Raw genomic sequence first — 24161 nt, 5'->3', positions numbered from 1 at the left:
TCGCCCAGAATCTTCAATCCCCCCCTGTAGCCCGTTACACATGCTGCACCCTTTTTGAGACCTCTGGGAAATCCAAGGTTCTTCTATAGAGTCCCCAGGTACTCTTTCCAATGCAAGTACTTAGAACTTTAGGGATCTAATGAGCTTGTTAAATTGGCTAATAGATACATAAACAGGAAGAAGTAATGTCTTATATCCTTTGACAAATGCTATAGTCATGCTGAGTCTGGAATGATACTGTATGGAAAGGCTCAGACTTCCTAAATACCTTCAATGCTTGAGATGCCAATGAAGGACTGTCTTACTAACACCTAAGGAACCTTCAAAAAGACTTTCAGTTTGTCTCAAAACAAACCTAACAGTCTCTAAGTTTGCTGAAGTCTTCTCGTAGACTCTGATAACTTTCTTAAACTACTTTTAATCCTCTAGCTTTTGATATAGCATGTCCATGTTATGGGGTTACTGTGATTAAGCACCAGTGTTTAAGTTAGATGTGGTATTTAGCTAGAGTAGCCATTGTTGGACTGTTTTGTGTGGCAGCAACCTATATGAATGCTCATTCAAGTACCTTGGCAGATTTATAATCTCTGCTTGGTGGTTATTTAGGGCAAAATTCTGACTACTGTGGTTTTAAAGTTTGTTTATTTGTTTTTAATTCAGTTACATAACATATTATAATTTGCCAGGCATTCCATGGTATTTTATTCACAATGCATCTGTCATGAAAGAATGAAGTCACTTGTATTCAGCCACTAAACAGTAAATCATGCATAGGAGCTAAAACTGTATGCAGGTACATCAGTAAATTTTTTCATGGGCTAAATGCACGCAATTGTCAAGTGCCCTGTTAATACTGTAAAAATGTGCCTCCAATAAGATAAACTTGTAACACAGTTTAATTTTTTTAGGTATCTAAAGGAATTTAGGACAGAGCAGTGCCCCCTATTTTTGCAGCACAAGTGTACCCAGCACAGACCATTTACCTGTTTTCATTGGCATTTCCTAAATCAGCGTCGTCGTAGACCTATACGAAGGCGTGATGGGACTTTTAACTACAGTCCAGATGTTTATTGTACAAAATATGATGAGACTACAGGAATCTGCCCAGATGGAGATGAGTAAGTGGTTTCTTTCAATCCTAAGTGTTTGTAGTATTACTGAATTTACAGAAAGATGTTAATTTCTCCTTAGCAAAAATGATGGATAGAATCCTGAAGTTTGACTGAGAACAACTTTTTATAAATGATTTGCCAATTTTTGACGCATATGCTTTTATGTAAGTGTATATTCTTTAGGCTATCGTAGAGTTAAAACCACATTTTTGCATTGTAACCATCTTTAAAGCATAACATAAGAAATTAATTTTCTGGTAGTATTGTTCCTGTTGTTGCTGCACATTTTTTTGGCAATTGTGCTGCCTTTTTGAAATGGCATGTGCAAGTTGAGTTGTATAGAGATTGATGGATAGTAGAGGAGAATGGCTGTTTTTTGATGCCTCCACAGAGAGAACAACAGAAGTTCATAGTTCGTTGTCTGGCTAGACCATTAGTATTTGTATTTCCAAGGATATGTCATGTCACTTCTAGAATAAGACTACAGGGGACACGTGTAGTGACATGGGGAGGGGATTAGGCTTTGCGGAGATGAGAATGTATGGCAGGCAGGCATATGTGTGCATATATATATATATATATATATATATATATATATTATAGGAGCTGGGTATACTGTGGTCATATATCATAGAGGAGCTAGCTTTATCTGCAGTGATGGAAGCAAGGAAGGGCTTCGGACAGAGAAAACATCCAGGAAATACATCGTTATGCTGCTCACCTGTTTTGAAAAAGGAAGATAGTCGTTTTGGTTATTGTAGTGTTTAGTAGCACTTATCATGGACCAGGTATCTTTTGTGTTACAGGCTGTAGACACAGAAGAAAAAGGGTGGATTTTTCACAGAGGTGTTAAACGCTAAACAGCAAGGATAACAAGAGAAAGTAGACAACAAAAAAGCAGTGGACAGTGTGACAATATTTAGAACCATGCCCAAGCAATATAAACAAACAAACAAACAAAAGTCTTTGAGGGATGATTTAAAAGAGAACAATTAAGTACTTTTTCAGATGTTTGTAAAGCACTTCTGCTAGTCCTAGGGCAGTATGAGCAGTTCTTGTTTGAACATCAACAAAAACGTAATGGATGTTTGTGTCATGTATCGACCAGGGGCAAAAACTGACTTTTCATTATCGAGTGGTAGTTATTGATGCTAATGGCAGAAGAAGGAAGCAGTCTTTTAAAAGGATGTTAGCTAGGTAAGATTGCACTGTTAGAAGCAAATAAGAGGGTGTTTCAATAGCTGGAAAGTGAGATGAAAGTTTGCACAATCTTTTGCAGTAGATGGATTGGAAAGGCTGTACCCTACAATTGCTGAAGATTACTCCCAGGTTAGAAGCCTACATGTCAAGGGATGATGGTCATGTTGTCTGGCATAACAGAAGTGCAGAGGACTTGACAAGTAAAACCAGTAGTGAGATTCAGACCTCTGTCTTAGCATGTTGTGCTTATAGTTTGCATTAAATAGATAGGTCTGGGAGTTAACAGCAAAGAGGTAGTGGTTTTAAAGTTTGTGTTTTGCAGAGAAGTCGCTCAGTTGAAGAAGGATAAGAACAGGGACTAAGGTTGGAGTCCTGTGAGACGTCTCACCAGAAGTATAATACATGTAGAATGTTGAAGTTGGAAGATACGTTGCAGGAGAAATTGAGAGGAAAATGCAAATGTAACTGAATTCTTTTAAGCAAAGAAGGACAAGCCAGGTGGTCAGAGGAGATGATTCTCCTGCTACTATATTTAGTGTTGGTGTGGCTTTTAAGAGAAAAAAATGAGTAAAGCAGACGGCAAATTAGGAAAACAAAGATATAAGTGAATAAAGAAAATGGAGTCTGTTTTCTTCTGTTCAGTTATAAAGTGAAATTATTGGAGATGTTTGTGAGAGAAAATTCAGCTGGCCTTATTCTAGATCTGGTACTGAGATTTCGTGGCTAGAAATGGCAGTCAGCTACTGTAAGCTGATAGCCAATTGAGGCTAAGGTAGAAGAGAAAAGGTATATAGGACAAATAGTTGGAAAAGGCAAGAAAAACCAAATGTAAATTTCTTAAAGATATTTAAGAAATATCCAAAGCATATCTGTAGTGGCAGAAGGAGAAAATGGAGGGAAGCACCAGCATTTCTGAGAATATGCCCACAGAATAGCAGCATTTCTGCTACAGAACTCCGCAAAATATTTTTTTTTTTCCTTGTTTTGTCTTCTGCCTAAAATGTAGCCTTTATTTGGAGCAATTTCAGATTGTTAGAACGAGGTTAGAAACGGCAGTGCCAGGACACCCCTGTTTTAAGCTATCCATGCCCATGTGCTTGTATTTTTTTGGCTTTTATGTGTATCTCTATTTTCCAGTTCTGCTCATATGAATACAGGTAGTTTAATGGAGTTTGAGTTAACATAATGCTAGCAATTAAGGAAAAATGTTGACATCCATAATTGTTCTCAGACTTTCAAGAGAGCTAAGTAGAAATTGTAGGTTTTACCTAGGCTTGGCTGTATTATTTCATCCCAAAATTCAACTTGGAATAAAAGGAAGCCTAAAAATTTAAAGCTGTTTAGAAGAGAGTTTTTCTACAGATAGCAAATTAAAACAATCTGTTTTAAGGAAGGGCCTGTGAGAAAGATTAGATTAATTCAAGAGTTAGAGGAATATATTATGAGCAATGAATAGTGTTCCTCTAAATTTGACATGCGAGAGAAGTGATACTTTTTTAAAATCTGATCTGTTTTTAACCATTGTAGTCAAATGATGTCAGATTGTAAAAGAGAAGCTTATTTTGGATATATTAGTGTCCACAACATCAGACTTCTCTAAGATTGAAGGAATTACAGTGAATTAGAATGAAGTCTACTACAGAAGAGCACTGTGAGTAACTCTAGGCAAAAATGTCAGTGATCAGAACAGAAGTAGAAATTTGTGGTTCTTTTCATACATTTGAGTACTTCTAGTATTTCCCTTTAAAGTGGATGTTTTTGTTTGTTTGTTTATCCTTAAAGGATATCTTTCGAATGTTTATGACATTGTGAATTAAGAAGAGTGTGGAAAGGAAAATTCTTTACTTAAAGGGTGGTGAGGCAATGGAACGGGTTACCCAGAGAAGTTGTGGATTCCCCAACCCTGGAGATGTTCAAGGCCAGGTTGGATGGGGTTTTGGGCAACCTGTTATAGTGGGATCAATCTCATACACTAGAGTTGCAAATTCTGTGCAATTATTCTAAGATGGAGATGACTGTAGAAATACGGGCCGTGAAATAGTTATGTTAATTTCCAGGGATTTTCTTTCTAAACTTTTTTTTTCCTAAGGAGTAAGCGATGTCTGAACAACTTTAGTATTAATGAGTGGCACGTAAGAATGAGTTTATAAGTTTGCAGCTATTTAATCAGATGATAATTAAAATTTACCATTTTAAATCAAAATACTAAATTTGTTGAAAGCTGTATATTACAATGGTTTATATTACTGGGAGATGAGTGTCTGGAGAGCAGCTGTGCAGAAAGGGATCTGGGGGTGCTGATGACAGCAGGCTTCACATGAACCAGCAGCGTGCCCTGGCAGCCAAGAGAGCAAACTGCATGTTGGGGTGTATTAAACGCAGCATAGCCAGGTGGTCAGAGGAGATGATTCTCTTGCTACTATATTTAGTGTTGGTGTGGCTTCACCTTGGCTATTGCATACAGCTCTGGGCTCCACAGTATAGCCTAAGCCAATGGCAGGGGGGTTGGAACAAGATGATCTTTAAGGCCCCTTCCAACCCAAGCCATTCTATGATTCTGTGAAAATTCAAATAAAGAGTCCCAGGCACACCGGATTGCCTCTTTAAAACATTCTTTTGGTGACAGGAGGATTTCAACTTTCAAATGGGACTTTTAAGGCAGCTAGCAAGGTGTGCAGTAGGATGGCCATATTTTCAATAAAATTCATATTTTATATATATATAAATCTGTACATATTTATATATATTCAGATTTTTTGTTGATGTCACAAGTATCGAGTCTTAGGCCAAACAAAAGTAGGTTTAATTGAGCAGACACAAGTGTCTTGTGCCACAGCTTATACTTCTTTCCCAGCTTGTTTTGGGAATCCATTTTGTCTTTATGTGGGAAAATTTGTATCCTGAATATTGCAGTCCTTCTCACTTGGCATACAACAAGCTGTGTCTAGTTTGTCTGACACTCTGACATGTCTATATTCCCCAGTTCTGTCTCTCTCTTTTTTTAAAATATAATTGAAGGCTTTAACATTTTGTGGGACATCCATTGATAAGGTGATTCCTGTAAGGAAAAGGCCCAGATATCTCATTGCTTCCCCTCCGGGGAAGGGATGATGGACATAGAGATAAGCAATGAAATGTAAACCTTTAGAGTTCTGTGTGGAGTATGTATTTCTTGTTTCCAACAGGAACCAGCAAAATGTGGAAATGGAGGTGTAAGCATTATGCATAAGAATATGACAGAGTATTCTCACCTTTGGGCTGTGCACATGAGTGAAGGATTAGAGTTTGTAATGATCAGTCTCCTGGTCTGCTTTTCCATTTAAGTCCTGCACAAATTTTGCTAGTGGTTCAACAGTAGCAATAATGAAAATATAATCTCAAATATAATCTCAGATTGCAGTTCCTTTCGTTTAGAGTTCAGTACAAGACTGACAAAAGTATCTGACAGACCTGTGGGTTTTCTTGTTTTTCTATGTCAGTAGCAATTCTAGCAGAGCAGGAGGGCTGCATAACACAATTCACACATCACAAAGCATTTCTTCCAAAATTTAGATGAGGCACCAAAGTAAGTCCTACAAAAATTGCATCCCGTCTTATCCAATAGAACCAAGAAGCATACAAGAACAACTTCTAGATACTGATTTTAGACTGTGTTTCATCTTAGATTGAAAAAAATGAGATGTAACACTGAATTTGGTATACCAAGTCTTCCCACTAATTAATTCTATTGGGATTTAAAGAGATATAGGTACAAATCATCAGCTGCAGTCCGTTTATCTTGTTTAATAATATTTTTAAATTCCTGGAGGGAAGAAACTTGATTCTCAATAATCATAAAGATTATTGATTCTTGGAAGCCAGTGCAAGGTGTGGGTGTTTTAGCACAGCAGGAAAAGTATATAATTTTGGTTATAATGTATAAATACCAAACTTGTAAATTTTTTCAAATAATTTGTTTAGTTTCTAAGCAAGCTTTTAAAAATACGGTAGATAAAGCTTAGGCCTGCATCAGTTCTTATGAATCTTAAACTCTACTTAGCACTTCACCTTTCTTCCTCTATTTACACATTTCTATGTTTTTTTTTTTGTTTTTTTTTTTTTATGTTCTGTACCACTCCCTGAGTATTTTGATGCAGTTTCTTTTTCTTTGGGATGTGGGAAAGTAATTTTCAGAGATAAGTATTTTTTCAAACCCAGAGGTGACCAAAATTAGTTACACTGAAATAAACTGAGGGAGAACAGACATGTCTGTACGTTTATTTATTTAGTTATTTCATTTGTTTATAATTGGTAGTTAGAATTACAATCCACACATAATGTTAGCAATTTTAGAGTACAGACAGTACCTCGTATAGTTGTGTGTGAAAAATTGTTAGTATATCTACAAAGATGTTTTGCTGATGCAAGAATTTTCTCTTCCTTTTAATAGAAGAGTTGTTTTAGATTTGCTCTCAGGTTGTTCAAGAAGTTTCACACTTAAAAAGATCAGGCAGAAAAAAAAAATCATGATGCTTCAAGTACCCCCTTGGTCTTAGATGACGATAGCATTAAAAAACAATTAACACTTTCTTTGGACCTCTTAGTGAAGAATGACTTAAGCTTGTATCAGTATGGAGGATGTAATTTCTTAGTTCAGATGTTGTTGCTTGTTATAGTAAGCATATATGTGCTTACTATGTTTATTAAGGATATCTTTGTGAACCATCTTGCTATAAATTCTTATAACTCTAGATGAGACTAAGAAATAGATTAACATTTTTAATTTTCAAGTTGATCTGTAACGATAATTTATTGGGACAATTTCTATTTGAAGAATCTTGCAAAGTTGTTTGTTATAAGTTAATGAGAGAGAGAGTATAATTCAGATTTTACCATTTAAAAACAAAACTCAAAGCAATGCTTTAACTTTCCTCTTTCTACTGTATAGTTGTGCTTACCTGCATCGAACAACAGGAGATACAGAAAGGAAGTATCATCTCAGATATTACAAGACTGGAACATGCATCCATGAAACAGATGCCCGGGGTCACTGTGTGAAGAATGGAATTCACTGTGCCTTTGCTCATGGGCCACATGACATTAGACCTCCAGTATATGATATAAGGTAGTCTTGTTTCAAATTTTGCAGACTAGTTTGTCGGAAATACCATGTCTGTTATCACCGCACACCAGAAAATGTCGTATGCTTTGCATGAAAAATATACTTTCCTTTGTAACTATAAACATAAGAGTGTATTTTACTGTGCATCAAGATAGCACGCTGATGATGGATCTAAGTACACTGGGGAATACAAACAGTAATGTTTTGTGTCTTGCAGTTTCAAGAGACATCTGTGTAATTCTTATGACTGATGAAAGATAAGATACTTCGTGTTATGCCTTGTAAATTTGCACATGGTTTTTACATTTACAAATTACATCTTTCAGTTTCTGAAGTTGTGTTAGGCATTTTTAAATGGTCTGTATACACTTGATAGGAAAGAATAGCAATTCCTTTGAAGCCTTGGAGGGTGACAAGTATCACTTTCTGGACAGTGGGTGAGCATTCTGGGGAAGCGTCAGTATGTGTTTGCCTTATTCTTACACTCTTCCTTTGGCGTTTGCTGTTGGCCACTGCTGGAGACAGAGTTCCAGGTTTAAGAGAACCTTTGATTTGAGCTGGTATGGCTGCTATACTACATTATCTCCTTTGTTATCCATTATTCCCAACCATGTGTTGGGGGATCGTATTTTGAATAAATTCATACTTTGCCACAGAATTCACTGCTGCATTGCCTGGTTGCATACTGGATGTGTATTATTGTGTGTATTACACATTACTTATATAGAGCTTTACTTTACAGAAGACTCCCCTCCATCAGATAGCTGATGTTTCTGCTGCAAGACATCTGTCCACATCTGTCCATTTTTTCTTTTTTTTTTTTTTTTAACTTCCCTCATTTAGCATATGCAGTATGATACTATGTCAGTTTGAATGCAGAACAATTAGTATTGTTATAATCTTTTCTAATTAGAGGACTTCTGAGGAGTGGCTGAGGTCACTTGGTTTGTTCATCCTAGAGAAGAGGAGACCTCATGGCGGTCTACAGCTTCCTCATGAGGGGCAGTGGAGGGGCAGGTGCTGATCTCTTCTCTCTGGTGACAGCAACAGGACCCAAGGGAGCATTATATTCAGGCTGAGTATCAAGAAAAGTTTTTTTTTTCTGAGAAGATGGTCGGGCACTGGAGAAGAGCCCCAGGGAAGTCATGGCACCAAGCCTGTTGGAGTTCAAGAAGTGTTTGGACAATGCTCTCAGACATATGGTTTGATTTTTTGGGTGGTCCTGTGTGGAGCTGGGAATTGGACTCAATGATCCTTGTGGGTCCCTTCCAACTCCGGATATTCTATAATTCTATGATTCTGTAAAGTATTAGAATGAGGAACCAATGTATGGCAATACTGAAGTCAAGCTCTCTTTTCTAAATATCTTTTAATGTGTTCGTTTGTTGGCGACTGGCTGCATACAAAGCATCAGGAGAAGCTGAAGACACTCATGGTAGGCTTCTACATTTTAACTGCTTGAACCTAAAAGTAGGCTGCCTCAGACGTTGGTGTTTGTGAAAAAAAGTCATATGCCATTGCTTCTCTGGATTTCAGGCATTCAGCATTCATAAGGAAGTCCAAACAATCAGACATTCTTGTTTGGTGATCTTTTTGCTCTAAGATGGCCAATGATACTAGGGTTTCTTCATTATAAGTAAAGAGCAAAGAAATCACAGTAAATCAATGGTGCAGACATTGACGTTATTTCCCTTAAAAGACATGCTTTTCTGCACATTCACATTAAAGAAAAAATGTTCTTTAGAAATAGTACCTCTTTTCCTTCTCATTGCCCATGTGCTCCTTGAATCTGTGAAAGACATATTTTGACAGTTTGAAAGACTCTAGACTAGGCTTTGGGGTTTGTCTCATTTTCTTTTCCTTTTTGAGATTTTTCTCCTTGGAGGACACTTGGGGTCTGGGAAGTTCTCTATATAAGTTATATAACTACTTACATTATAAACCCCCGTACCTTTCAAATTCCTCTTCAGAGGTCCTTGTTTTAGTAGGAGTATTTTGGAATAGGAGTTAAGCTCCTTGAGTATGTCTTTTGAGAGAGCAGTGCCAATTGAAAATAGAGACTTCCGATTCTCATGAAGACAGAGTATTATAGTTCCACCTCTGGTATTTGGTTCCTCACCTTGTTTCTTCATTGTTTCAAAGTCTGCCTAATATAATTTTGCTTTAGCATCCTTTTTTTTTTTTTTTTTAATAAAATAATCCATTGTATTGGTTTGCCTTTGTTGAATCTCTGTACAGCTTGATTTTGTTAAAAGGGTATAATGATGTTGTCTTGGGTTTTTGGTAGTGGTTTTATACTGCTAATACAATAAGTTTTAGTTTAGTAGTGGTCATTTCTGATCTTTCACCGAGATTGTGGCTGCTTACCTGAAAAGCAGCTGTAAATACTTGCAGAAGTATTCCATTTCCTCATAATGATTGTCATTTGCTACTATGTCTCCCAAACGACTTGACGTACTTTTATTGCAGAATGGTACAATGAGCCAAAATGCTTTGGCTTCTTTTATATGATCTAGTTTTCTGTAAATAATATTTTGCATCTCCCTTCAATCTTCACTTTTCCAAGGTGAAGAGTCTTAAAGTATTTATTTCTCCCCTATGTAAGTGTTTTCATGTATTTCTGATCACCCTTACTTCTCTAACTTTTTTCATTCTACCACTGTAGTCCCAAACTCATATGTGGCAGTGGAATATTAGGAACTAATAACATATACAAAATGTCAGCATGCTGACATGCAGAGGTACGGATGGACATTGTTGATACAAACATTGGCTGTGTATGTAAAGCCAGCACTCTTTCATATGTTGTCTTTGATTAGTTTATGAGGTTATTCCTTATGTCTATTTACTTGCTTTAGTGCAAGTAATGGTGTGAAACAGTCAATTTATTTTTTCTTCCAATTTAGGCTTGTTAAGACTTATATTAAATGACATAATTTTGATAGAATAGGACATGATTTTTTTTTTTTTTTTGTAAGACAGATAGGGTTACTGTAGCTATACAGTTTAGCAGTATTATTTTCTTTCCCCATTCCAGAGAACTTCAGGTGCAGGAATCTTTCCAGAATGGGCAGCTAGGATGCGGTGAAGGTATTCCAGATCTGCAACCAGGGATTTTAGCAAGTCAAGCAATGATTGAGAAGATCCTTAGTGAAGATCCAAGATGGCAGGGTAATGTTAGCCTGTCTCCTTTCTTTGTTTATTGGTGTTTGATGCAATTTGTTGATACTCGGTTAACCCTGAGAGAAGTTCAAGTCTTTTTTATAATAGAGTAAAAAATTGGTTTAATAAGTAATACGTGTATTTGTGAACAATTTGTACAGTCTGTCCCATTCATATTCAGATTGTATATTGAAAATGTTTTGAGGATGTCTAATAGTTCTCCTTCAGTTTACTTAATACAAGAGTTGCTAATCTGTGTCAATTGAATAAATGCTCTTAAAGTCAGTAGAAGCTCTGTCTTGCGCTAAGTAGTAATAATGATTAGAGTCTTCATTTTTAATTTACTAACGGACTAGTTAGAAAACTAGTTAGTTACTTTAGTAAGTAAACTAGTTTAGTTAGTAAACTAGTTAGTTACTTTATTCTTTGCTGAGCTTGACTAACAGGAATGAAGTAGAATATTAAACAGAAAATTGGAGGAGAATATTAAATTATGAAAATGTCTTGAAAGCATTACATTGTGTACTTAATTTCAATTGTCTTGGTTTTCCGAAGGCTTTCAAATTTGGTTCTCATGTATTTTGGTTTAGACTTGCATGTTACACTGCCAAAGATGTTAGCATTAAAAGGATATTAATAGAGCTCTTGCTCAAATGTTACTTTAGAAAAGATTGCACGGTACAGTTACTTTCAAAAATTCATGTGGGGACAGTAACATAGTAAGAGGTCAAAGGAAGGTGTTGTCTCTAAGGAAATTGAGGGAGATAATTGCATGATACTTGTCCCTGCTATACATTTTGAATCTACTAGAGGGTGAGTTCCAGTCATTTAAGTACTAATAAAGTATAGACCATAGTCTTTGCATTGTGATAGGGGTATGTTATATAATGTTGTATGGTTTCGTTCAATCCTGAGTATGGTGAGATGGAACATAATCACTAGAGATTGAAAATAATCATTCAGCTGGTGACTTCAGCTTTATATTCTTAAGTTTTAAATGAAACTATTTAAAAGGACTGAACAAAGAGTAGATGCTGTGTGATACTCTGATTAGTAATCTCTGCTATTTAAAAGTATGTCATTAATGACTCTTTGAGAATGCTTTTTTGTCTAGTTTTCCACAAATCCTGCAGGAATCTTGTCGTATTCTGCAGTTCATTTTTGAGAACATCTCAGATTAGAAGGTTTGCTAATGTCAAGGTGCATGACATTGATTGCTTCTTTATATGTACAACCATTTTCTTACCTTAGGAAGGAGTTAGATTGATTTGACATGATTTACTCTTCACAAATCCATGCTAGCTGATAGCTGAAGTTTGCCTCCTAATTTATGGTCTTCTACAGTGTTTTTCTAACATTTTCTTAGACAGAACCTTGTCTAACATTTTCTTAGACAGAACCATATTTTTAGACAGAACCTTGTTTGTCATCTCATAATTCCTCCTTACTTGAATCAGAGATGTAGAGACAGGCAAAGGGAGAGAAGAGACTCTAGATTTTGTTCAGGAAGATTTTACTGGGTAGTCTTAATATGTCTTAACACGAAAGTAGTTTTGGTGAAGTAAGGACTATTAACACTAAACTTAAGAAAAATGCAGATATAAAATTTGAAATGGTTTTAGTTTTTGTCTTACAGTTTTGGGTATTCATTTTTAAAATGTTGAATGTGTATAATGAGAATTTCTGGATAGTTTGTCTGCCGATAGGTTGCTAGTGCTTTATCTGTGTACTTTATTGAACAGTTGCTGTTGAATGTAAAAGTGATGAAGATTACTTTGTATGTTGGTATATTGGACTGTATTTCAAAAATGCAGATTGTATATAGTTTTATAAGAACGAGTGAATCTGTGACTTTTTATTACAAAAAGCATGACAATTAAGCTCGCTCACTTAAGACTCTCTGAATGCAAAATGTTGTTGTTTATTTCTTTTAATTTTTGACCTGTTTACAGACACAAATTTTGTATTAGCTGGCTACAAGACAGAACAGTGTACCAAGCCACCCAGACTCTGCCGCCAGGGTTATGCGTGTCCACACTATCACAATAGTAGAGACAGAAGACGAAGTCCCAGAAAATTCAGATACAGGTACATAAATATTAAGAACAGAATTTTGGTCAGTCAGGATAGTTGTTAATGCTCTGATCTGTATGTTTTTTTGTATTATGCAATTGGATATTCCTAGTGGAATAAAAACATGTCTTTTCCAGTAGACTTGCTAAAACTTTTTTTTTTTTTTTTTTTCTAAAAAAAGCATCTGTTCATAATGATCATGTAGTTCTGAAGAATAAAACCATGAAACAGTAATGAAATTTTCCTTCTTTCCTGTGAAGGATGAAAACAATATCTATAATTCTTAGCAAAAATTGAGAATCACTAGGTAATACCCTCTTTGATATGAAAAAAGAGTTATAATTTCTGGTATTCTTCTTTTTTTGTTCCTAAATTTTTCTGTTTATGAGCAGAAAAATTTTGGTTCTTAGGACCAAAATTTAAAATTTAATGCATTGCCTCACTTACTTTTGGAATGAGCCTATCATTCTAAAACACCAGTTTCTTTATTGATTTGGTATTCTTTCGTGCTGTGGTGGAAGATTTAGAATTGGTGGGTTTTGCTTGACAGTCTCAGGACTGTCCATAAATTTCACCAGACAGAAGAAAAATGGAATCCTACTAGCTTGTCCTCCTTCTGTCAAAGAATTTACAAAAAGCAGGTGTCTCCTAGAATTCACAACATTCTAGGTCCCAGAAGCTAAGATTCTGAGTTTTAATAGGAAATTTCTTGAGACTTCTGCTAGGATGTAGATAAAAACATGCTTGGACTTCATTTTTTTATAGGTCCACTCCTTGCCCCAATGTAAAACATGCAGATGAATGGGGTGAACCTTCAAGGTGTGAAAGTGGGGATAGCTGTCAGTATTGTCATTCTCGTACAGAGCAGCAGTTTCATCCTGAGGTAAGAACTATGTTTCTACTTACCTTTAATGCTTTTAAATTTATTATGGAGTTGATTGTTGATTAAAGATGATACCTGTGAAATACTATGTGGCATTTGGAGAGAAAATTAATGTAATGCCTCAGGTAGTTGAGGTTTTAGCAACAAAAAAAATGTGCATAGAAATAGTTATTTGTACTGCTGTGATTCTCATTGATAGGCATTTTTATTATACTTTTATGAAAAATGAATTACCGTTCTCTTCAATGGTTGGATGCCTTTAATCTGTTAGCTGGATTGATTTGTCACATGGCTCATGTGAAAATACTTTTTTCAAGTTGATGGCCCATATGTAAGATTGGGGCATAAATAAATGGGTTCTCTTTTTTTGCCTAACTTTCTGAATCAGTAATAAAGTCACAGTACTAATTGCATTTAATCAATAACTTGGGAAAAAAAATCTATTTTAAGTTAAGAAGATATATGTCAAATTATTACAAAAAAATGATTAGGTCAAGAGGAGATGAAAAGAGCAGAAAACTGTCCTAGTAGCTGAAGACACTCCAGAAAAACAAGATAAATTTAGATTCCGCCATAAGTGAAGTCATTGTGACTTTGTTGGATTCATGAGCATAACAGTGAAGTGCTAGGGAACAGAGCAGTGCCGTGCAATCTGCTGAGATTTAAATCTTTTGCAACACTAGGAAAGTATTAAATTTGCCAGTTAATGGAAACAAACATGATACTGAATAGGCATGTTACGTGAGAAGCTGCCTGTACATCTTTAGATATCTGTTTTGATTTTGGGACCTCTGAATGGACATGAAGAATTCACAGCAGAGTGTAATTTCTTGCATTAGGAACTTCAACACTTAACTAAGGTATAAGCAAATACCATTTGAGCAATTGCTATTTTCTCTTCCAATTATGAAGATTATAGAAGGCATCTCAAGAGCATACCAGAATACTGACTTTAGAGTTGTTGCAAACTCTTTATCATACTTTCCCTATCATAAATTGAGCATCTGCATCTTTATAGTAAATAAATCCTTGCTATCTATACTCTTAGATGCTGCTCCAGAATTTCTCTGTCCTTGTTTCTAGAGATCTTTTGGTCTAGATTTATTTCAGATTATTTAATTTCTACTTTATATTCCAGCCCTTTTCTGTAATAACATTGTGTTCCTGCTTAATGACTGCTGTAGCATGACTACCTTACTTTCATTTATGACAAAGCTCATAATGAAATTGCTAAAATAAGTCACTGGGCTGATGCGTGAGTTGGGATACTAATTTTGTCTGCTGCCTTCCTTTATTATACCACCCTTTGCCATCTTCCCACTTGTTTAACAGCAGATATGTAACATTGGTAAGAGTCATGATCTTCATTATCTGAAATAATTAATCTTACACATCCTGTATTGAAGTTCTTATTAGAATGACCACTTTTACAGTTTAGAGGAGAATCTTTGATTTATTGGTTATACGGTGAGTCTACTAGGATGTGCCTTAACAAAATGTATTTTTAGTTTTATCACTTTTTTTTTTTCTTCTGTCCTTTCTTCCGTCCGTCCTTCTGTCCTTCCTTTCTTCCTTCCTTTAATTAAACTTTGACAGAATAATTAGCGGACTTGCAGTGGCCTGAATCAGCTATTTTTGTTCTTCTCAAACTTAAGTGTGCTATACTTGAAACACCTCAGTCAGATGTACTACTTCTGATGTGACAGATTTGCTAAGAGTACATACTTACTGCAGCTGTTTCATATGCCAGTTCTTTAAATATTCTGATGCAACAATAACCTAATTAATTTCCTGACCCTGAACCAAACAAAGGTGATTTGCTCCCACATCTGCTCTAGTCACTTCAATCTTTGCTTTTATTTCCATTAGCTGTGCTGCCTTTGTTGTAATGTTGAACATAATTCATGCTGGTATTCAGGACAGCTTGGTAGGCATAGGGTCATCACCTCTCTTAATTTTAGTTCAAGCATTTAATTTCACAGGAATGAGCAACATGCCTTTTCTCAAAGGAAGAGTTTTAATTTGACATCTTACCCTATGATCCTTTCGCTTCTTTGCTTAAGCTCTGACTTCCTTTCAGTTGTGCGATTAGAATGCACAACTTCTAATTTCTTAACAACTTTGATTTCTTAAAGTGATGTAAATGACTTTGAAAAAATTGTTGTTGGTGTTTGACTTGTTTCCATGCCACATGGAAAACCAAAACAGTTTGAACAATGCTTTGCTAGAACACCATTGTTAATATTTATTATTACTACAGAAAAACGTTAAGATTCTCATCTCCTGTTTACTTTTCTTACAATTCTGCTCTTCTATTTAAGTTTAAAAAAAAAAACACACAAGAACTGAATTCCCTGAGAAAGTGTATTGCATATTGCTATTAAATATTTAGAACTCTTAATTTAAACGTTTGAAAACTTTAATTTTTTGTCACTACATAGCAAATATGTGTAAGTTAACTATGCTTCTGTTTTGTTTAGATATATAAATCTACAAAGTGTAATGATATGCGTCAGACAGGTTACTGCCCACGTGGTCCGTTTTGTGCATTTGCCCATGTTGAAGGTAAGTAAGAGAACAGTTATTTTGTATCAGTGTTCATAAAAGTGCGCAGTCATTTCTAAGTATCTGTAACAGAAATGACTTTAAGTCATTAATTTTAATGTATAAATAGCAATTGGTGTCACATGTTTTTAGAAATCCATTCTGTGTTTTCCAATACACTATGTTGTTATGGGAGCTTGCTGCATTTGCATCAAATTTGCAGCAGCAGTAAAAACAGGAAGTGCTTTTCTTTACAAATGCAGCTTGTCCCGTTAACACTTAGAACTTGATTTATCAAATGTATACACACGTTTGAGTTTTGTTAAATACATGACTTGTCCTATTGAAGCCTATGATAAGCTTCAAAACAAATAAATAATGGTCCGGTCCAGGCTTACATTTTACCTTCTGCTTCGAGGGATGAAGAGAGGCATTAGGTGCTCTACCGACTCTGAAGATCCCCAGATTTCTGTGATTAAGTAGTATTTAGCTTATGATTCTGTAATGATGAGTAATGGCAGTTTACCTGTTCTAGGCAAATGTGATGTTCTGTACAACCATTTATTGCAGTACTTGCTTACCTATGTGGAACAGGTAAAGGAATATTTTCCAGCATTCATACAAGTATCTTGGCATCTTCTGTCATTCTGTGTTGAAATAAATTGGGGAAGCACATGTTCCCTACAGTAACATTCTTTGTCTTCTCACAATGAGTTCTTCAGAATCAGCAGGAACATTTTATCTTCTTTTTTTTTTTTTTTTTTTTTCCTACCCTTCCCTCTTTTCTGAAGACCACAATATTTTACTGTTCCTCCAAGACAGATTTTCAGGAGCTCCAGTGATCTCCATGATACAGGCCATCACACGAGACTGCTGTTGTTTTTTCAGGTCCAACCTCCCACAACAGCAATCCATCTCTGTGAAAATACACTTAAACCTGGGGGAGGTCTACGCTGTAGAGTTTGTAACTTCCATGAATCAGGCCAGAAACTATGATGTTTACTCATTGAAGGAATTAGAATAGTTGTAGAAGCACACCTTCCAAATTTAATGTGTTTCTTTGACTTACTGTCAATAAGCAGAATAGCAAAAACTAATTATGGTGTTATTCCTATATTCTTTGAAAAGAGAAAGGAGAGATTATTTTTCTCTTGAAATGTTTCGAAGGTACTCTTAACAGTACGTTCTTAGGGTGTTACATCTACTTAAACTCGTTTATAGAGTACTAGAGGAGCATGTGGTTGTGTCACAAAAAGAAGACTTGTGAAGATTTAAAAGAGAGTGGGAATCAAATAGTGTTTTTCCTATGACAATGTGAGGGTTGGCTGGACATAAGATAGCTGACTGGACTTGCTCTGTGCAAGCAGTTACGCCATGAAATGATACTTAGCGAAAGTGAGAATAAATCACGAAAAATGAGTGCATCTGTTTCTGTTGTCCCAACCGTTCTTTTCATACTCATTTTGTAAGAGGAACAACAGTGATCTACTGACATCCTCTTTGTAATCCCTGCAGATTCTTTTTTTTTTTTTTTTTTTTTTTGATGTGGCTGGACTGGACTTACATACATAGTGGTACTTAAGACAAGCTCTTTTCCATTTTTCATGCGGATGTCACTGCCTGATTTTTATACTTCATAAAAGAGTTAAGATACTTGATAAAGCACTGGACCGTATACTAAGAGGCTGATGGAGTTACGATAAATAAAATGATAAGAAAAAAAAAAGCACCTCATCATTAGAAACTATCCTCAGCTTTGTTATCTACCATGTAGAGAAGTACTTCCGTATTTCACATTCTTATCCTGTTTCTGACAATGGTTTGCACTTCTGTACCCTCTAGCAGAGCTACTTATTATCTGGGAGAGAAATGTTCGCATTTGATTTTTAAATGTAGTTCATTGTTACTTCTTCGGAAATGCAGTAGTGACTAGAGATGAAAAAAATCTTACAGTATCTTTAGAGTTTATTAAGGTACTTTGTTTTCAGTCCTGACTAACTTATTTTGATATATTGTGTGCTGTGTATGAATTATGAGGTGAGGAACGTCATTAACTGTAATAAGTAATTTTTCATTAACTCATCATTTGTATGTAAATCTAGAAGTCTAAATCTCGTCTATATATTTTTACATTTAAAGAATCAAGTATCTGAGATGTTGAAAAGGTTAACAGTAGTCTTTGGGAAATCGGGAAGTAATTGTTCAGTTACCTTGAGCTAAATTTTTTGGTATCAAAATTAATAAATTATTGGTTACGATTTATGTCTAAGTTAATAGTGACCTTTCTCAAAGATTATTATTCATTTTTAAGTTAAGCACTGTACGTACCAGCTTCTCTTTACTTACTTATTTATTATTAAGTGAAATGTTTCTAGACTGGATGGAGGGAAAAAAAAGGCAAAACCAACTCAGTAATTATGATGCCACTGTTACATTCCAGTCGGGGTTATTATTAAAAAAAAAAAAAAAAAAAAAAAAAAAGTTTTTAAACTCAGGAGTGATAGACATTCTGGAGAACAAAGCAAAATCTATAATATGGTAAAACATTTGAGTTTTGATCTACCATCAGTTTTTGATGAAGCAAGAAAAGTATCACTACAGTAGTTCACCTTTGTTTGTAGCCACAAATACATAATGATGAATTATATTATTCTTACCTTGTCTTCGTGCTTTTATTTAAAGAAAGAGAGACATTTTTTGTGTGTGTGTGATCGATGTTTCTGTGTGATGGGTGTTTTGTTTGGTACTAGGTATGTAATTGTTAAATTCACACAGCTAAGTATCAAACCTGTGTGTAATTTGTTGGGGATTCCTTCAACAGAGGACACCATGAATGTAGTCATACTGCAAACTGGTTGTCAATCAAAGCCAGGCGCTCACCTGTTTCCAACAGACAGCATAGGAATTGCAAATGAATGGAGCAGCAGTCTTAACTCCACAAACAGCATTACAAATAACAGTGGGCAGTCTGGAAATGTAAGTGTAAATCCGGAAAAGCTACTACTAATAATCACTGTACCAATATATAATTGTTTATTTTATTTCTTAAACATCTGTTTTTATTTCTTTGTACTTCATCAAAAAAGAAAAAATCACAGCTACAGGAAATGTCAGGCAGTATTACTTAACTGGTTTTGAAAACCTAAATGGAATGTCTGCCCAGGGCACCAGATTTAATTATGTATTACGTGTGTTTTCTGTTCTTGTTTTCTGTCTTAAAGTGCAATATTTTGAATGCTACATTGAGGAATGTTGTCGTTAATCGAATATACAACTACAAGACAGCTTAATTTACGTGTCTGTTTTTTCTGTAGGAGAGGTTTCATTCATGGAAGATCTTGCCTGATAACGGCCCTCTTCTCTGTCCTAATTTGCTAGTGTTACAAATTAAGGCATGTCCTATCCAATCATACTTTACTTAAAGCTCCTTGCAGTGATGCAGTACAAGCAGTGTGTTTGTTAGTAGAGAGGTGTTTGATTACAAAGGTGGTAAATGTAGTCTATGTTAGCAAATTTCATCAGTAAAGGTTGGGGACAAGAACTAGCAAGGTATATTGCAGAATTTTTAATGATCTTCCTTTTATTATCAGTTGGAATAGATCTTTTTGTTTGTTTTGCTGCAAAATAATTGTTTTTTAACCCAGCAGGCAGCTAAGTACCACATGATCACTCGCTCCCCCAGTGGGATGGGGGAGGTAATTAGAAAAAGTTAAAAATGCAAGAACTCATGGGTTGAGATGAAGGCAGTTTAACAACTCATGGGTTGAGATGAAGGCAGTTTAACAAGAAAGAAAGATAAACAAACAAAGCCACAAGTAATGCAAAATGCAATTGCTCACTACCAGCTGACTGATGCTTAGCCAGTCCCTAAGCAGTGGCATCTCCTCCCACCCTGGCCATCTCCCCCCCCCGTTTTTATTGTTGAGCTGATGCTCTATGAATACAAATATCCCTTTGGTCAATTTGGGTCGCTGTCCTGGCTGTGTCCCCTTTTAGCTTCGTGTGCACTCCCAGCCTTCTTACTGGCAGGACATGAGAAGCTGAAAAGGTCTTGGCTCAGTGTAAGCATTGCTCTGCAGCAACTGAAACATCAGTGTATTATCAGCGTTATTTCATCCTAAATCCAAAACACAGCACCATACTAGATCCTATGAAGAAAATTAACTTTGTCCCAGTGAAAACAAGGACAATAATATATAAAGACAGCAACATCTTTGTTTTCTTTTGCGATTTTTTTCTTAACATATTTTTAATATGTAAATACATTTATTACCAGAATTTCATTTCTAGGTTTCCAGAAGTGTTGGTCTATCCTGCTTGGTTAGAAACTACATGAAAGGACATAGTGTAAATAATGTTTAAAAGGAATTGTAAGTAAATAGAGCAGTTGTTAAAACTCCTGACTTTTTCTTGTAGTTTCATTATGGTGTCCTGTAGATCAAGAATAAAGATACCAGTATGCCAGCATTTTATCTCAGGACTCCAGGGCAGAAGCCTGGAGTCCTGGCTATAAGGTTCTCAGAGAGAGTCCACCTGTTTATTTGGCAAGCTAACCTTCTGAAACTTTCAGGAGAGACTCATATCAGAAACTTCTTAGCCTGTCATGAATGAATTCATTACAGCTGAAAATGCTAATTATCCTTATGTGCCTTCCAGCCATGAGAAATCTTCCTCCATATACATGCGTTTTTCTGTTATAGTCATTGGGATTCTGATTAACATTGTGTACATTTTCCATTCTGTTTCCAGTAAGAGTGCTTGCATTCCTGTTCAAGTGTGAAAATGCAGAAGTTGACCCTGCTGTCTTTCCTGTACTTTCTGCTTGAAGTTTTATTACAAGTAGCCATCTTTTTCTGTTCTCTGGCAAAATGTCATGCCATTTCTTTCACTTGATTACTTACCTACACTTCCATTATATTTTTTTCTGAATATTCAGTTCCTGATTTCTTATTACCAATTTGGTCTTAAGTCTTTATATGTTTAATTCTTGAGTTTTGTTGCTTGCTTACTTGCACCATCTGCATCTGCTGTAAACTGCTTTCTGTTAGCATTAAAGCAGTCACTGTATGCTTTCCTACCTCCCTCCATTTTTCTCTGCTCTGGCACCATGTTTACATTCTTTGTTCATGCTTTTCTCTCTGTTCCAATAAGCTTTGTATTTCTGTCTCCTTCATCTTCATTCTCAGCACCATCAGATGCTGCTCCCAAGTGAACTTAATTTTAGTGATTTTAGTGTTTTTTTTTTTTTTTTTCCACTCCATAGTCAGACTTTCTCACTTCTTTTGAGTCTTCAGAACTAAATCTCTCTATTCATATTCCAAAACTTCTTTCACCTGTACTGCTGTATTACGCCAGTGAAGTAACCTGCTGTTTTCTTTACTTCTAGAGGAGAAGGGTGGTGTAGTACTTAGAGCACAAACCTTGGGCTTGAGAGACCTAACTCGGTTCTCTGCTCAGTCATAAAAAACCTCCTTGACTCGGAGCAAGTTGTTTAACTACCTGTTGCCTATGTCCACAGTTTGAGAGTTTAATACTATTTCCCTTTCTATAAAAAATATTGAAAGAATGAGCCCATTAAAAATGCTGTACAATCCAAGTTGTTAGTGAGGAGACTCTGTTTTAAATAACTTTTGTAAACTAATACCTTCATTACATCCTTACATGTTCATCTAAGTATTTATAGTTTCCCTTCCTCTCCCTTATGCTATTTTTCCTTCTCATGCTGATATTACACTTATTTTGATGTTAGTACTAACATTTGATTTCATGTTAATTATGAACAAAAGTCCCTTCTGATACAAAATGCACGTTCATTCGTCATCTTGGCATTGATATTGCACTAAGTTGAATGACTGTTTCTAGTGATACATTTCTTGACATTTCTTGAATGTTCTTTTTATCTTACTTGCGCAAAAAAAAAGCGAGATCGTTGAGATACAGGAGCAGTGGTCTTAAAGGTGTCGTGTATCAGGCTGCAATAGATGACTAAATATTTGAGAAATTATTTTTTGTCAGATGAGTGGCAGTGTAACCTGTCATGATTTCTCTGTGGAGTCCACCTACCTTTGAGTCATGGAAGAGATGCATTTTCAAGCCTGGACAGAAAGGTGGAGGACCCTGATAAGTGTTGACATTAAGGGCTGGAACATCTTCACCAGACCTGGAGGAGTCTCTCAAAGATATGAAAAGGAGGTGGCCCTAAAATTCTTCCATTTGCCTTCTCTGCCTTAGAAATTACTTTTGTTCGATGACCTTAGATAATGACCAGGATCGGGTATTTTTCCTAAATATTGTCTCTTGCCCCCTTTTGGTAGCAGGATATTAGCTTGGGTCTAATCCAACAGCTCATCTTACTACATTTATATTAGGGGAATAAATGTACAGTATAGGGGCTGGCAGAAGATAGGAATAAATTCCAAATAATAACTTCATACCAAAAAGACTTACTTTATATGTAAACTGTCCTGTAAATTCATCCTAGGCTTGAAATGCAAAAATTTATTTTTTCCTGCTTGTATATTTTAGCCTACTGTGGATATTATATGACACATTTTTTTTCATGTATTCTCTGCAAGTTGAGTCATACAGAATTTGTGGTACTATATAACGTAGTTACTAAAACTTAATGTGTTGTTGTTTTTTTTTTGCTGGAAAATACAAAAGGCAGAGTAGAGGCTATTGCTATCTACTCTCATCATGGTTGACTCTTCAGAGTTTAAAATCAAAAATCTAAACATATGTGTAATCAGATGCTGCTTCCTGCAGCTTTGGTGGCTGAGCAGTATTTACTTATTTATTTTGTGGCAAAACTACACAAATTATTATTGTGTAAGTTCTTAATGCTTGAAGCTCTCTCTGTAGATGTTAATGCTACTGTTGATACCTACTGTAAAAACGAGGGTCATATGAATGGCACCTTATAATCTTACCTGACAGTATACACATCTCATAGCATCTGAGCTTGACCAGTAGCTCTGTACCTCAAGCCCTTTACTTCTGGTTGAAAAAGAGTGTAGTTCCATATACGGTTCTATTGTCTGCAGGTAGCTCTCCAAGATAAATAATCCATAATGACTATCTTCCTTCCTCCCTTTCCCCTAGACTACATTAGGTCACATTGTGAGGGAGTAACTGCATTGCAGGGGGGTAACCATGATGTACGTCTTCCTCTGCCTGTAAATTAATCTATGTTGCCTGCCTATATGAAAATGTGGATGTGAAATTTACATCTGAGAAACATTCTGTGCAGATAAGGGAAATCACATCCTTAAATGGAATCTGTAGTTTATCTAGACTATTATCTTACTTCTGGTGTTAATGTGCCTTCACTGTCTACTCATTTTAATTTACCTACTTGTCTGCTGCATTAAGGAACCCTCTGCTACCAGAAATATGTTTTTTAAATATTCTTAGAAGATGTAACTGTATTGTTCATAATAAGTTTTCAAAATCTTTGGATATGGAACTGAATACCTTAACAAGTTTTTGGCAACAAAACCAAACCAAAACTCCACAGGTTTTTAATTTCACTTAAGATCAATGTTTTTTTCCTGGCAGTGTCCCTTTTTTTTTTTCTTTTTTCTTCCTTTTTTTTTTTTTTTTTTTCTTCAATTTTCTCTTTAGGATAAGCAAGATTTCAATATATTTGAATTTTAAAAAAATTGCTACCTTCCTAATCCATGCACAAGGGCAATCCTCAGTTTTGGATTTGCGGTGAATGGTAACAGAAAGAGAAACATTATGTGCCGTAACTAGCTTGTGATCAAAACATGAATTCTACAGCCTTTGACTTCAGTAGGAATTTTGTCTGAATAAACCTTTGCTATCAATTTAATTACTTTTGCTGTGGTGTCCACTCTTGTACTTCTGTTGTCTGTCAGGCTATATGTACATGTATGTTTCGTTCTTACATAGGTAAGCTCTCTTTGGATTTCAGAAACGATATAATTGCGCAACTGTATGCAGATAAGGTCTGCAACAGCAGATTTTATGTAGGAAAAGGTGTGAGTGAATGCATAGGTAATAATACTCAGTGGCTGTACGGCTTACATTTGTTCAGGTGTTTGTTCTGTCCAAGGTTAAGATG

General features: G+C 35.7%; 1 protein-coding gene across 5 annotated transcripts in view; it reads left to right on the top strand.

Moving 5' to 3' along the window:
- The window catches only part of UNKL (unk like zinc finger), a 46242-nt gene that overhangs the window by 1010 nt on the left and 21071 nt on the right, over window positions 1-24161 (top strand). For 3 of the 5 annotated variants that reach the window (XM_032197326.1, XM_032197325.1, XM_032197324.1), the window contains exons 2-8: window positions 909-1118; window positions 7240-7416; window positions 10451-10584; window positions 12528-12663; window positions 13414-13531; window positions 16012-16096; window positions 18897-19051. In XM_032197326.1, coding sequence (XP_032053217.1) covers window positions 909-1118; window positions 7240-7416; window positions 10451-10584; window positions 12528-12663; window positions 13414-13531; window positions 16012-16096; window positions 18897-19051 — 1015 coding nt within the window. Of the gene's footprint in view, window positions 1-908; window positions 1119-7239; window positions 7417-10450; window positions 10585-12527; window positions 12664-13413; window positions 13532-16011; window positions 16097-18896; window positions 19052-24161 lie in introns of those variants that run through there. The other 2 variants (XM_032197328.1, XM_032197327.1) reach the window with 1 other exon arrangement.

Source organism: Aythya fuligula, chromosome 15 (assembly GCF_009819795.1).
Source record: "Aythya fuligula isolate bAytFul2 chromosome 15, bAytFul2.pri, whole genome shotgun sequence".
In the NCBI taxonomy this organism is placed as follows: domain Eukaryota; kingdom Metazoa; phylum Chordata; class Aves; order Anseriformes; family Anatidae; genus Aythya; species Aythya fuligula.
This window is presented reverse-complemented; position numbering and strand designations above follow the sequence as displayed.